The sequence below is a fragment of the Lissotriton helveticus genome, chromosome 1_1, assembly GCF_964261635.1.
Source record: "Lissotriton helveticus chromosome 1_1, aLisHel1.1, whole genome shotgun sequence".
NCBI classification, from domain to species: domain Eukaryota; kingdom Metazoa; phylum Chordata; class Amphibia; order Caudata; family Salamandridae; genus Lissotriton; species Lissotriton helveticus.
This window is the reverse complement of record NC_136057.1, coordinates 1,418,375,160-1,418,391,058: the sequence shown is the minus strand read 5'-3', so window position 1 is coordinate 1,418,391,058 and position 15,899 is coordinate 1,418,375,160. Positions and strand designations below refer to the sequence as shown.

Genomic DNA, 15,899 nt, shown 5'->3' with positions numbered 1-15,899 from the left:
GAGTGCTTTAAAAGGTGAAGAGGGTCCAGCGATCGTGATGCCTCCCAGACCGCCGCGACAGGATAAGCCCAGAGAGGTGGCAGATCCGGAGATGAAAGGAACGGAGAATGGAGAGGCGCTGACAGGGAAAAATCTCGGAGCAATCCGCAAAGTACCTGCGATGCCGCCAAAAAGAAAAGTAGAAGTCCGTGGTAAGACTCCGGTGCTCCCAAAGAGGATACCGGATAATCATGCAACATCCAAAAATACTGCTACATCGGAACTAAGTCTGAAAGAAGACAAAGCGGACAAATGTAAACACAAAGACAACGGGATGCGCCAACCTACCCTGACGGAGGTTTTCTCCATGACCGCTCCCGGACAGCCTGGGGAGTTGCTGGAGACGCAGGCATCAGGAGAGCGCGTCCGCGAGGACGCGGCGGCCGCCGCCGCTGAGAACCTGGTTGCCAGGCAACCAAACCAGTGCGCTGAGGTAGCAGGATTGAGCAAAGAGGCTACTGAAGCAGGAATGGGAGACGCAGCTCGAGCGCTGATACAAGCGGACCAGAAAACGGCAACAGATTCTACAGAGACTCGAATGGCGGAGTCAGTAGATATAACGCCATTACTGGTAAAAATGACATCGGAGAGAGACACGGGGAGGCCCCTTGGAAACGCCGATATGCTGGAGGCTCTGATGTTGTGGAGGCGGAGATGAAAGAAGGGAGTAGAACTGCCCAACACCAAAGAGTTAAAACCTGGGGTAGCGCTGAGACCGTGGCAGATGATAGTGGACAGGGGAAGAGCAACAAGAGTAAGCAGTTAACAGAAAAGCTAGAAGGGGGCTCTATAGAAGGCGAACACTTTTATTCAGTAAACGAGGACTCAGAGTCAATAATTTCTTCTGAAGAGAGCCAGGAAGAGGAGGTTGATGACATTACAGACTCCGGGTCCAGCACCTCTAGTAAAGCATCCACACAAAGAAAAAGGCTCTCAAAAGTAAGGAGGCGCACCTCATAGTCCCCCCCCCCCCCCATCACGATAGACGATTACTATGGGATTATTCAGCTACATCCCAGGTCTATCAAGACAGCGGTAGTGGTAGTGGTGGTGGTAGGGGCCCTACTCCTGACACTGTACCCCAGAAAAAATCTCTCGAAGCTCTATTTGATACCCTGAAGGAGATGCAAGCAGAGGCAAGAACCGAAAGTCGGAGAGCAAGACAGGCCTCGAAAAAGATTCAGGGCTCACTGAGGAAAATAAATAAACTATATAAAGAAGTAGAGGTGAGAGTCACAGAAGTAGAAGAACGTACAGGCAGATTGGAGGACAACGTGGGAAACTGACAGGCATTCAAGACTGAGCAAGAGAAATTGACAGAAGACATGAGCTGGAAGATGGAGGACTTTGAAAATAGGCAGAAACGGAACAATGTTAGACTCTTGGGTGTGGCAGAAGGGCAAGATGTCAGACAATTTGTCGTTAATCTCTTAAAAGGAGCTTTCCCGGAGTCCCAGTGGCAGTGGGAAAGGGAAGTACAGAGGGCACATAGATTCCCCTTTACAATAAGGAAAACCCGAGGCACGGGAGGTACAGGTGGTGAGACCCAGGGGAACTTACCCAGGGCGATCTTGGTAAATATAGGGAACTTTTTACTGAGAGAGGAGATAATTGGTAAGGCAAGGCCAGATAGCAGAAGGACTTTTGAAGGTACTACTTTTTTCGCCAGGCCTGATTTCTGTCATGTCACAATAGAGAGGAGATGGAAGCTTAGACAGATGATTGCTCCATTTCAGGCTCTAGGCTGTGAAGCATATCTCCTCTTCCCTGCTAGGCTCAAGGCAGTTGTAAGGGGGAAGGCCTGGATGTTCTCTTCAGAGATCAAAGCCCAGCAATTTCTGGAGGAAACGAGGAAACAGAAAGGCGGATAAAATGAGGAGGGCCAGGGTAATGGTATATAGCGTACTCCACAAGTTTGCTGAATATAAGTATAAGAAGGGGAGGTAACACAATACATCAAAGGGAGAAGCAGGAGAGGGATGCGATTGGCACAACTCAAGGCGGGCACTCATAGGTCGACTGACCTATTTGCCTGTAAAGGGGAAGGGAGGGTTCAGGGGAGGGGGGGGCAGGTGGAGGGGGAGGGGGGGCAAGGGGAAGGGTAGGGAGGAAGAAGGGGGGGAAAAGGGCACATAGGTTTGTTTTTGTTTTGGTATTTCACACTTGTTGGAAAAATGTGATAGATTGTACACAACATGAGAATAACAATGCATTAGAACCAGAATGTATACAGTATAAGAGGAAGATGGCATGGAATCAGCAGATATGGAATTTTCTTAAACAATTAAAAGGTTCATTGAAAGGACAAGGGGTGCTTCTGTATGACGTGTAGAATTGCCTCGATAAATGTGTGCGGGCTTAATGAAATAAATAAAAGACATAGAGTAGCTGCTTTCCTTAAAACATTGCGCCTGGATTTAGTATGTCTGTAGGAGACCCATATAGAGGGTGTTAAAGGTCATCTACTGGAACACTTGGGTTTCTCGTTAGTAGCGAACTCAAAGCAGGGGACTAAGACAAGAGGAGTGGCGGTTTTAGGGAGGAGTGGAGATGCAATAGTGCGAAGAAAGAAGGAAGATCAGTGTGGGAGATGGGTTATACTGGAGCTAGTTTTCAAGGGGGATACTTTCACGTTGGTCACGATCTATGGGTCAACAGAGGATGACCCAGATGTTTTTCAGTATCTGGATGTCGAGTTAGCTCAGTGGCCCGAGCCAATTGTCTGTTGCAGGGATCTCAATCTACATGACCTTAGTAGCTCATTTGTCCAACCTGGGGGACAATATACAGGGAGGAAAAAAAGGGTGTATAGAGCACTCTCAGATATGGTGTTTCATAATTCCCTGGAAGATCCCTGGACAAGGTGGCATCCACACTTAGACGGTAGTACATTCTATTCAGCCCCACACAAGGTGCTGGTTCGCTTGGACTACTTTTTAATCTCTAAGAACTTGATCACTGGTTTGAAAATTGAGAAACATCCACGACTAGTTTCAGACCATAGTCCATTGGTAGTAACACTTAAGCTGGGCCAGAACCAAAAGAGAGAAGTTTCATGGACTTTTGATCGAGCATTACTACAAGACCAGGCATATCAGGACTATATGAGCATATGGATAAAGGACTTCTGGGACATAAATAGAGGGACAGCATCACCGGGGGTTGTTTGGGATTCATTTAAAGCGGGGGTAAGGGGGGAGACACTGAGTTTTGTGTTATTTAATCAAAAGAAGGAGAAATTAAGGGCTGATGAAATTCGACAAAATCTTTTAAAACTTGAAGCAGACTTAGCAGTAGCTATAGCACAGAACTCTCCGCTCGACCAGCTACTGCTTAGGATTACCATAACTAGAGCAGAAGCCCTTGAAGGAGTGGCTAAAAAAGTAGTGGAGAAGTATCTGACTCAAAGGGGGAAGGCGTATGAGTTTAGTGAAAGGGTGGGGCACATCTTAGCAGCGCGAAGCAGACAAAGGGCAGCAAATTCTGATGTCAAGCAGATTGTTGATCCACAGGGCAATTCATTTACAGAGGCTGGGAAGGTAAGGGAAGTTTTTAGACAGTTTTATGTAGATCTTTATTCCTCTGATAACATAGGGGGTGTGGAAGAGATAGAGGGATATCTGAGGGGCGTTCTCCCTCCTGAAATTGAGGCAGAGGACAAAGAGGAGTTAGAAGCCGCATTCCAATTGGAAGAATTTCTTATGGCCCTTGGTAGCCTACCCTCTGGGAAGGCAGCGGGTCCAGACCAGATCCCATTGGAATTCTTTAAAGTGTTTCAGACGGTGTTAGTAGCTGATATGTTTAATGTTATGGTACTTGCCCAGAAGGGGGAATCAATACCTGACACCTGGGGGTCTGCGGACATCATAGTGATAGCTAAAAAGGGTAAACCAGCAACGGCCCCAGGCTCGTATAGACCTATCACTTTAATGAACGCCGATGTGAAGGTGTTCTCTAAAATACTGGCTAAAAGACTATCAAGGGTTATTGAGAGATTGGTTATCCCTTTCCAGCATGGGTTCATCCCAGGTAAGGGTACAACGCAACATGTCAGGCAAGTAATTACTATGTTCGATGCAGCAGGTACTCTAGGAGACCCTATGGCAGCACTCTTCTTAGATGCTGAAAAAGCATTTGATACGGTCTCCTGGAGTTATCTATGGGCTGTCATGAGATGGAGCGGTATAGGGGATGGATTTATAAAGGCTATAGAAACTATAAAGACCCAAAAGCTAAGATCAGGGTCAACAGAGGGCATTCTGCCTGGGTTAAAATCAGTAGAGGGACCCGGCAGGGTTGTCCTTCCTCTCCCTTATTATTTGCGCTTTATTTAGATCCTTTTCTCCATCGACTAGAACAAAATCCGAAGATACCGGCAATGCTGATGAATGGCTGCTCGATAAAATCCTTGGCGTATGCAGACGACGTGGCCATTATGACACCCAACCCGGCAGGGGCTATTAGGGAGGTGGAATTGGAAGCCAGAAAGTTCGGCCCGGTATCGGGCTATAGTTTAAACTCTTCGAAAACACAAATTGTAGAGAATAGGTATGTAGATAGTAACGATGTTAGGGTGGTTGAATCTGCAGTATACTTGGGAATCGTGATTTCTGCAAATCTAGAAAGCATAGTAAAGAATAATATGACTCCCTTAATGACTAAAGTAAAAGCAGACCTGGATAGATTAAACAATTTACATTTGTCACTAGTCGGATGTACGAATATAATTAAGATGTTGATTCTCCCTAAGTTTCTCTTTCTTTTTAGATCTATTCCATTATTATTTGGAACAAGCTGGTTTAATGCACTAGAGGTGATTATGAATAGATTTATATGGGCGCAGGGGAAGACACGGAGGGCTTATAGGTTCATCTCCCTCCCGAGAGAGAAAGGTGGGTGGGGAGCACCAGATTTTAGATTGTATTATATGGCCGCATCCTTACAATATATGCAGGGATTAATCGGAGGGGCACATCTTGATAGAAGAGTATCCAGCTTCTCCACGGAGGTATATGCAATAATACTTGGGGCAGAAGCGGGAAACTACTTGTTAAATAGCATCGATTTTGGATACTTTAAAAGGACAAGGTATAAAACAATAGCTGCCACAGTGAATATTTGGAGTGCTTTTTTGAAAAAGTCTAAATTAGGTAGATACAACAGATATGTTATGATGTATAAAAACAAGTCGTTTCCCCCAGATGTATTTTCAGATATAGTAATGGCAGATTGGGTTGCAAGGGGGATCACACAGATTGGTGACATCGTTAACCCTGATGGAATGATGCAGTTTAGCGATATGAGGTACAGGTACGGTCTGGGCAATAGATGTTTTTTTAAGTATCTTCAAATTAGGAGTTTTCTGGGTAATAAGCAAGGTGGAGCTTCTGGGTTTAATAGAAATGATATTCTTGAGAAAATAAAGATGTCCGGGGACTGTACAATACGATCCTTTTACGCAATTCTCGTAAAGGGAAAAAATGATGATTTGGAAAAACACAGTAATAAGTGGGCTGAGAAATTGGGTGGTGACCAGGGTTGGTTTCAGGAATCCCTGGAACTAGGTCGAACAGTTCTGTGTTCATCCCCTTTGCAATCACAACACTATAAAACCCTCTTCTCTTTATACTTCACGCCAGCCAGGATTGCAAAGTGGGGTGGTAATACGGGTATTTGTTGTCCTAGATGTAATTCCTTAGAGGCAGACAGTGTCCATATTTTTGCCACCTGCCCTCAACTGCACACACTAGTGAGGGATATAGAGATGTTTTTACACAGGTCACTAGGAATACAAATTGTGCTCACCCCATCTTGGATACTTTTAGGGGTTGGTGCGGATGAGGAAGAAATACCACGGGAATTTTTGTTTGTACCTATGGCAGTGTACAGGTTAACCATAGCCAGGGCATGGCTTGATAAAAATCCTCCGGGAATGCAATCCTGGCTGGCCAACGTATTATCTGTATATAATTTGGAAAAGAATATCTATGCCCGGAAGGGTAAGAGGAAGAGGACCTTGAGCTTAAAAATATGGGACCCAGTAAACAAGTGGAAAGAAAGAATGGGTAATCACTAAATATCTGGGGTAAAATATTTGGGTTTTGTTTTTGTTAAAACTGATAAAAGGTTAATATACTTTGAGCATGTACTGTATACAGGTAAAAGTTTTGAACTGTGGAAATAATAAGTGAAATATCCATGTTGAATTGTTAAAAAAAATAAAAGTGTGTATAACTTGGAAAATAAAAATATATTTAAATAAAAAAATTTAAAAAAAGAAGCATCGCTGTAAACCAGAACCCTAACAGCCAGAACATCTTTGCAATCATTCAAGGAGGTCTGGACCCCAAACTCCGGAAGAGGTGTTTGGATGGTGAGTACCGGGCTTGCTCCCTCTTGTTAAGTAGTCAAGAGATTTAAGGAGCTAGTAGCTATAGGAATACCCTTATGCTGCAGGAATCTTTGAGGGACCTGCACTTCACAAGTGCGATTGCCGGTGTGGCTGAGTCTAATATTTATCCTTCTGAGATCGTTGATTTATGTGAACACCTTTTATTGAAGCACCATGGGACGATTGATGTTTTAATTATTAGTAGTATTTATGGACAGGATCTTTTTTAATGCATAATCCTTTGCTGAGAGACATGTTTTTTGTTACTTTATTTTTTTCTACAAGAGAAGAGAATCCGTTCTTTTTGAGCCTGTTCAGTTGAATATAAACACAGAATTAACAAAGATCTCTGTCCTCCAGGCAAACACCCGTGTGTTTCTCAGATGAAAATATAACAACATTTTGCATAGGTGGTCCTCAATCTGTTGTCTCACCTCCTTTTGAAGTGCCAGCTATTTTCAAACCCTAACTAGCTTTCTCAATTCGGTGAGCTACCTTACCAGCTATCAAGCCCTTAATTAGTTAAAAAATAAATATAAATATATTTATATATGTTTATTAAAAAAAACAAAGGTTACTGGGACGTGCTTCTTAAGTTCAGATTTTACACACACAAAACCATAGAAATTCAGCAGTTACAGTTAATAAGTAACTATAACTGGGGCCCTAAGGTAACAATAACTCCCTCCCCCGCCATGCACAGTTTTTTCATCAATAATTTTACAGCAAATGTTGCAGTGATATTATCAATTATGTTATAGAAAATGCCATGAGTGAAGTAATATGTGAGGTATTTAGCAGTACATGGCGAGGGCTCCAGTTATAGGTATTTGATATGTGGATGGCGCTGTGCTGATCCTCTGTTTAAAGACTGTGCTGCATGAATTACAACAGATTTTGTCCCTTTCTAGCTCGGCATGGATGGCACTGTACTAATCCTATGCCTAAAAACTTTGCTAGAAAAACAGACATTTGAGGTGAGCAGATTCAAAGTGTTGCTGGTGTTGTATAATCCTATGCCTAAAAACTTTGCTAGAAAACAGACATTTGAGGTGAGCAGATTCAAAGTGTTGCTGGTGTTTACAGGAGCTGCTGTCCACCTAAACTTGGGAATTACCTAGAGTTCTCTGATATATATATATATATATATATATAATCAGTCTTGATTTCAGCTCCTGGCTCTTTCTCCCACCATCCTTCAATTCCTTTCTCTATCTTACCCATCAAGGTTCTTCATCCCTGCTTTCTTCCTTGGCCAATCCTTTCATATCTTTCTCTTCCTCCTTTTTTCCCTTTTGTACCTTACTCTCTCTTGCTCCTGGTCAAAGTTGATGATGAAAAACATGTCCCAGTCCTCAATATACGAGTGCTGTTGCCTACCACCTTCAACCACTGGCGAAAATTAGGCAACCTCTATGATGAACTCATTGCTTTAGAGTACAATCAGCTTTATTATTTGCAGAGATGACAAAGCGTGATGTGCCTGGATTTGCCATTGGTGGACTGAGCGGAGGAGAAGAAAAGGATCACTTTTGGAAGATGGTGACGCTCAGCACAGAGCACTTGCCTCGCGAGAAGCCCCGTTATCTCATGGGAGTTGGGTATGACCAGCCATTTGTCCAAATAATGGTTTTGACATTGTATCTTAAATCTGAGGAGGAGTTGTTGTATTTTTATTTTTTTCATGTGTCTAACTGATTGCACTGGGGTGTCTTTTAGGTTTCGCCGTGAGGCCGCTTTTAGCGGTCTATTATCATTAGACATATATTCAGTGCCATTTCTTAGAGCTGGATTTGGATCAGCCCTCTGATAATGGTTTGCTGGCTTTCTTGTCCATCTCATTTACTTGCCTGATTATTTGATCGCTTTCATTCCTCTTCTTGTATTGTTCCCTTCCCTTTTTAGGTCTCGCCTACGCAGCGCGCATGCGCTGCATAGAAGGACCTTCAGTCATTCTGCAATTTTTCAAAGCATATACTCGTGCTTGTGGCAGCATCCACCTTGCGGGAGCGAGCAGGGGCGCGCCACAAGCATGAGTAGGTGCTTCAAAAAAGAGCAGACTGCGTGCCCACGCACACATGCAAACAGCTGCTGCTTCTTAGCGCGATCGCTTTCAATTTCGCGGCCGCGTCGCTTTTACGGCGACATTCCGGACATTAATTTTCAATTAGCACAGTCGCTTGAACTCTCGCATTCTTCTAGTCCTTTCTGCCCAGACACTATCTCCTTACCTGCTTCATCTCCTGTTTACTCATCCCTCCCTCTTTTAATATGATTCTCTCCCCTTCCCTGTCCTCTCCCCACCCACCCTGTTCTCCGTTTCCTTTCATGGAATATTAGCAAAAAGCACGAATGACAGAAGCCCACATTACGAGCTCCCGCCTCTATAAAAGGCCTGAAATACCGAAGCTCCGTATGTTTGGTACATTTCTGAAACCCTTTCTTGCACCCGGAGTTGCTTCTACATTACAAACAGCTCAGCAGTTTTCAGCCGGCAGCACCCCAGCCCCCAACGCCACTCGTCATTCCTAGCTCGTACTCTGCAGCATAAGCAGCTGAAATTTCCAAACTATAAAAGGAATTTGCGAGCAGACGCCTTGACAGACACCTTGGAGCTGTCTGGGAGCCTTTTACCCATCCAATGCAGTGCCCCCTCTGCCCCAGTGGATTATGGGAAATAAATACATGGGGAAATTAGGGCCACCTGTGTCACCGATGCCTTTCCAGCCCGATTTAATTCTATTTTTCCGTTTTCATATCTTTTGCTCACCAATGGATCTGAAACTCCTTAATTCAAGCCGCCATATTATGCAAGAGCGAAAGGTGACAGATATGCTAATAATTAATCTGATTTTTAGCATTTGCGCGTGCGAGTTAGTGCACGCCCATTTTCATCGCAGGAGAGGTGGGTATGTTTGTTTGTGTCCCAATACCCAAGGTAGCAGAAGTGGCATCACACAATTGAACTCCAAATATACTACATAATTTTTTTTAGCACCTTGATTGACAGCCTTCTACTTACTTCAAAAGGATTGATAGAAGTACCTGGAGAAGGAACAAGAAAAACAAAAGAGTTTTAAGTGTCAGGGGTACCAACAGCATGCAAAGGGCAGCAGCTGTTGCACCTTAAATGACGTTCGGGCCTTCTGGTGCACCGAAAAGTATTGCGCACTGAAACACAGACATAGAAGTTGTTACATACCTGCATCGCCCAACCTTTCAGGAGCTACCAGGCATATTAAATGGATGTGCGACTATGAATTTCAATGAGCAGCCATGCATTTGTGTTTTTGTGGGTGTTCGGTCCGCTTACATCGCATGTATGGTTCTCAAGTTTATGGCACGATTAATTAAAATCTTCGCAAAACGTTCACTAAAAACCATTACAAAAAATAGACTCATTTTAAAATTCTCCGTGGTGTGTGATGCTACCAGATATTCGCAAAAATGTCCATGCGAAAGTGCCATAAGGTGCGTATGTATGTACATTATTTTGCGACTGTCCATAGGGCATACATTCCATGCCCGCTGTGCAGTTTGTTTTTCTAACTGTGTAGAATGCGAAGTTTTTCCTGAAATAGGGAGAGAAATTTCACCACTCTAATTTTCAAGGCTGCATGTGCCGGGTTCACGTCTGCACCTGCAGGTTGTTTAAAAAAACGTACGCAATAACTGCCTGTGAGCTTCTAAGAGCAGGGGACAAAGGCATACAATGAGCACAGTGGTTTATTTCCTGTTTTACATCATGTACATGTTTATCTCCACGTAACATAGAAAGGCTAAGGTACATGTGCGCACATGAAACCTTAAAACAATACAGATTAAACACACACAGCCGTGTGTGCAGTCAGTGCGAGCATTTTGTCTGTGAAACTCCTGCACCATTAACTGTGCTGCGGCGCACAGCTCATAGCCGAGGCAGACGCTATCTGGACACATAACTAAGGGCGCGCACGTCATAGCTATTGAGTGAGGGTCAGGGGTGACTAAGAGTCTGTGCCACAGCTACTGACATTGTGCAATGTCGTCTTGGAAGTTACAAATGGGGGTGAGGTCGCACACTACTCACACATCGGCGGTGTCGCCCCTAAGGACTCTGGTCAATGTAGTAAAGTGTTCGCGATGCATCATCTTTCGATCTTCTGCTAACTTCGCTGTCTTCGCCATCCCTGGACACGTGTTTCGGGGTATTACCCCTCATCAGCAGGGATAGGCCGTGTACTGGGGTTGCCGATGGCTGCCAATATCTGCCAGGTATAGTACCACTCAGGCGCGTAGGTGCGGGATCCCAGGCTCGTCAGCCCGCTGCTCAATGGAGTTTTAAAGTTACAAATGGGGGTGGGGTCGCACACTACTCACACACCGGCGGTGTCGCCCCTAAGGACTCTGGTCAATGTAGTAAAGTGTTTGCGATGCATCATCTTTCGACCTTCTGCTATCTTCGCTGTCTTCGCCATCCCTGGACACGTGTTTCGGGGTATTACCCCTCATCAGCAGGGATAGGCCGTGTACTGGGGTTGCCGATGGCTGCCAATATCTGCCAGGTATAGTACAACTCAGGCGCGTATGTGCGGGATCCCAGGCTCGTCAGCCCGCTGCTCAAGGGAGCTTTAAAGTTACAAATGGGGGTGGGGTCGCACACTACTCACACACCGGCGGTGTCGCCCCTAAGGACTCTGGTCAATGTAGTAAAGTGTTCGCGATGCATCATCTTTCGATCTTCTGCTATCTTCGCTGTCTTCGCCATCCCTGGACACGTGTTTCGGGGTATTACCCCTCATCAGCAGGGATAGGCCGTGTACTGGGGTTGCCGATGGCTGCCAATATCTGCCAGGTATAGTACCACTCAGGCGCGTAGGTGCGGGATCCCAGGCTCGTCCGCCCGCTGCTCAAGGGAGCTTTAAAGTTACAAATGGGGGTGGGGTCGCACACTACTCACACACCGGCGGTGTCGCCCCTAAGGACTCTGGTCAATGTAGTAAAGTGTTCGCGATGCATCATCTTTCGATCTTCTGCTATCTTCGCTGTCTTCGCCATCCCTGGACACGTGTTTCGGGGTACTACCCCTCATCAGCAGGGATAGGCCATGTACTGGGGTTGCCGATGGCTGCCAATATCTGCCAGGTATAGTACCACTCAGGCGCGTAGGTGCGGGATCTCACCCCCATTCGTCTTGGAAGTTCATGCAAGTCTGCTTGTCATGTCCTACTTTAATGTAGGTTTGATTAAGAAGGGCCTGTGCACAGGGTGCTGATCGGGTGGACCTTTGCTCTCCAACAATATGGTGCTTGTGTTTTTGAGTTGCCTTCTGCTCAGTCTGACCCTTCTCACAATTATTCCCATGCCACTTAACCATGTTTCCAAAATGACCTGTAGCAGCCTCGAGTATCCTCCTAGCCCCAGCCTTGTTATCCACTGTGCCAAGCTCCCCTCTTCCCATCCACTCGTACGCAAAGCCCAATCCCCTTCTGGGAGTAACAAAGTATGGAAGGGGTCTTTGAGCTACAGGACTTGACATCCAAGGAGTGGTTCCAGGCCCCCCTCCTCATGGTGCTGTGTGGATTCCATGACCATAGTGCGATGTGCTCGCACCTAGCATGTCCCCCTGCTAGACTTCCAAGCTCTTGGCCCCTTGGTGTCCTCCGCAGCTTTAAGGCGATTGACTGATTTGAGGATTTATATAACACACCGGTACCCAAAATAGGCGTCCTGCTGCTATGAAGATGTTTCCGATCCAGGGAGGACCTGGCTTGGCAGTTTGGTCTGGACTGTTCCCATGAGAAGCAGGGTCAAGACTGATTGGCATATGGTCTAAACTGGGATGACTTGGTCAGCAAAAAACGATGGATTTCACCCAGATCTCTTGACTGGGGGTGAATGTATAATTTATTCAGCGTTCCGTCCATCATTTGTTTGCGTAGCACTTCTACCCCTAAGTGGGATGGGTATGCCCAGATGTGAGTCCCTTGCTCACTGTGCCACTGGATTCACGCTAGCCTAGGTCTTGTGGACATGATTTATATGTTTTCTGCTATAATTATATATAAGGTAACAAAAATGCTTATAACGCTTTTTATTACAACTTTGCAACATGCTGCACAACAGCCACACTACTCTACAACATAGCTTAAATACACTGGCTAAGCCAATAGCTCTGACTAAACACTTATAAGCTCCAAAAGGCGAGACCTATTGGCTACGCCAATGCTTGTTTACCATGCTTTTGATTGGATTACTTGTATCCTTGGAGTGCTTACATTGAGAGAACTACTTTTTTCCAGTTTTTAGCTGTAAGAGCATATATTTTAACTGGAAGTGCATATATTTTCTTGCTCATTGCTCCATATGCTGCTTTCCCCAATGTCCGCCATCTTAGATAGGTAACTAAAAATAAAAAACGTCTGTGGCAGCGTCATGATTCAGGTGCCCGCATACATCATGATGCTGATTTGGCTTTTTTTTGCCAATACTATTTGGTATCAGAAACAATTTTTATTATTATTTTTTTGCTTCTGCGGAAGCTTTTCGGCATCACCTACAAGCAATGACAAAGCGAAAAGTGTGGCTATTGCCTTTGAAAGGTGAGGCCTGTTAGCTTTGTCGTTTCTGCTTCCCTATCCTGTTGTCCTGCTAGACACTTAAAATCAGTACTGTTTTTTGGGCACAAAGTAAAATACTTTTGGCTATATCTGTTTAACCTACCCTAAGATGCCTCTCGCTTTCACCTACATGTTGATACAAGAACTCTCCACCAATAATTTGTGGTGCTTGTCCGTCAGAAAGCAAAACTGCTTGCATCGTGTATTCTTATGGACAGGAATGGGGATAAAGATGTAGGAGCAGAATTTAAGATGCAGCAAGGTTTAAAAACATGTATAGAGTTGTTTAAAATGATATAGCTCATCTGCCTAAGGAGCAGAACTTGTAATGCATTTTCTTGCTTCTTGGTGCTTCTTCAGGTACGCAACAGACTTAGTGGTGTGCGTGGCCCTCGGATGTGACATGTTCGACTGTGTGTTTCCCACGCGGACTGCTGTAAGTATCTCTAGCCTTGCTTCTCCTTGATCTGTTGAGTGATAACCCCAAAAAACTCCTCCTTAGTGTGGAGATTGGCAGCTCATTGTCTCTTTTGGATGCTAGAAGTGCAGATTTAATATACCTGTCTCTGTACCCTGTTAATATCTCTTGTAAACCAAAACCCTTGCTCTCAAGAGTGTTTATTTCCAGGCAGTGACCTTTGTTTTGCACACCTTAAACTAATATGCCATATGGTTACGGTTCAACTAAGTGCCTTTATATATTTATTTCAGAACTGTTGTGTATCGGTACAGTACACGCAAAGTGGGTTTATAATCCTCACACCACTAATTGATTGTCTAGGCATAATACATTGTAGAATATTGGTACAACAACTCTTGTTCTTACTGTCTGCATTCAGTCCTGCTTCCTCATGTTTCATAGTCCGCTGAAGGCTTGGCTATTCAACCTGCGAATCAAAATGCAAGGCTCCAAGTAGTCCTATCTTAATTATCCTTGATTTTGTTCACTCATTACACATTTCCCAATTCAAATAATCAACACAGTGCACTTGCCAAAAATAAAATGGCTTACGTTTTGGAATAGGAATAGTTTTGTCATTGCCAGGTTTTAGGTTCATGAACAGAATTTTCAAAACTCCTGCGAAAATGTATTTTCAATCTGAGACACTAATCATCAGATACTTTGTCCTCGTGCAGAAAACTTCCCAGTTCAGGAATGGCATTTTAAAGGTCTACTAAAAGCCTCTGTTCGATTCAAGCACTTTTGGTTTCAGGCTTTTTGTTAGAACTGTACAACAGTCAGGTAATGTTCCCACCTGGAAAACACATTTGCACTTTGACCTGTCCAAACGTTACTCTAGCAACTAGTCAGCCACCCCTACTTTCAGCTTCCCTTTGTCTTTTCTTCAGCCCATTCTAACATGTTCCGGAGTTTGAGTTCCATAGCGGACCTCCAGTCTTTAGAGACATTTTTGTGCCATCCTCGGATGTCCAGTTAGTATTCCGCTATAATTTATGGCAGTCTCAATCTCCTGGGACAGCTCAGATCCCTAAATCCTATTGCAAGGTATGTAGTCAGTGGAAGCTGCATTGTGCTATGATCTTTGTTCCTTAACAAAGTGCTGTGTGTACGCTGTTCCATTCTTTAATTCCAGATCCGCTGCAGCTACAGATCCAGGGATGTGGGACAGAGCTGTCCCCCCACATGGCTAAAATTAATATTTTGGTAGCCATGAACATATGAATTGATTTTACTTGTACATTAGTTTAGTGCGTGCACTACTATAGACGGACAGCACAGTAGCACCATCTCCAGACTACCTACCAACTAACCACCTGTCACCTTTTGTACTTAATCTAGTACGTTCGTTAAACACTTCGCCAGATAGGGCAACACAGTGTGCTCCGCTCACCTCCAACAGGAACGCAATTGAGATCTGTCTATGGCGTGTAACTGCTCTGGTCTCAAGTCCCCCCTGTATAAAATCATAAACACATATTCTTGCTCAAGCGTCTGGTGCAAAGTTATTCATTTTAAGGAGGCTGTTCTCCATTGCTCATTGTCTAACTGCACCACCAGTTCTGTCTCCCTTACTTCATAGAACTTCTATCTCCTGGAATGAGGGGAGGATCCCATACATGTGCAGGGTTAGCAAAGTTTGTCTGCCGTCTAAAGCAGATCTTGAAAACCATAAGCCCCTGGTTGCTCCCAGCGGCACTTATGTATTAAACCTAATGCAACGAAAGATCACCCAATCCTTGGGCTTGAAGAGCTGTGGTCACCCCCCTATCCTCGCTGTTTTCCTTCTTATTTGCAGAAGTTGCATAGTTCCTGCAGCTTGCAGATTTCATTTCTTCATAGTTTTAAAGGAAATTTTAAAGTAAGTGTTTGAAAAACATAAAGGATATTTGGCAGAAACACCATCTTAATCACTGCTCTCCTCCACACCCACAATGTCATGTGGTTGCACCAGATATTTATAAACCCTTTTATGGTCCTGTGCAAATCTTTAGAATCCTGTGCATGGTTTCCTGCAGGCTGTCACCAGCTCCACCTCAAATATTGAGTGGCCACCTTGGTCCTTTTGAATGCGGCATACAAAAAGTTGATGGGTGGAATGCTTGCAATCTTGCTCACTAGTAATTACAGGGGCTACAGTTCTTTATTATTTTGCACATCACGCCACCTCAGTTTGGACCCAGGCACATGCACGTTAGTCTTGACCCTGCCTCAAAAGGATGCTGCACGAACAACTAGATCATGTCCTCCTGAACCAAACAACAAGCAACCCAAGACTAATATTGGACTTTTCAGCCAGGTGTAGCATTGTTCCACTGGAACAGTGAGCACATGCCCTTCGCACCTAGGGCGTTGCACTGAAGTCTACAAAAAGTGATGGGTGAATGCTTGAATCAATTGGCCACATTCC

The 15,899-nt window shown here is 44.5% G+C and overlaps 1 protein-coding gene across 1 annotated transcript in view; it reads left to right on the top strand.

Moving 5' to 3' along the window:
- Positions 1-15,899, top strand: part of QTRT1 (queuine tRNA-ribosyltransferase catalytic subunit 1) — a 345,830-nt gene that overhangs the window by 178,684 nt on the left and 151,247 nt on the right. Inside the window, exons 6-7 of the mRNA XM_078685122.1 lie at positions 7,893-8,031; positions 13,390-13,465. Coding sequence (XP_078541248.1) covers positions 7,893-8,031; positions 13,390-13,465 — 215 coding nt within the window. The remainder of the gene's footprint in view (positions 1-7,892; positions 8,032-13,389; positions 13,466-15,899) is intronic.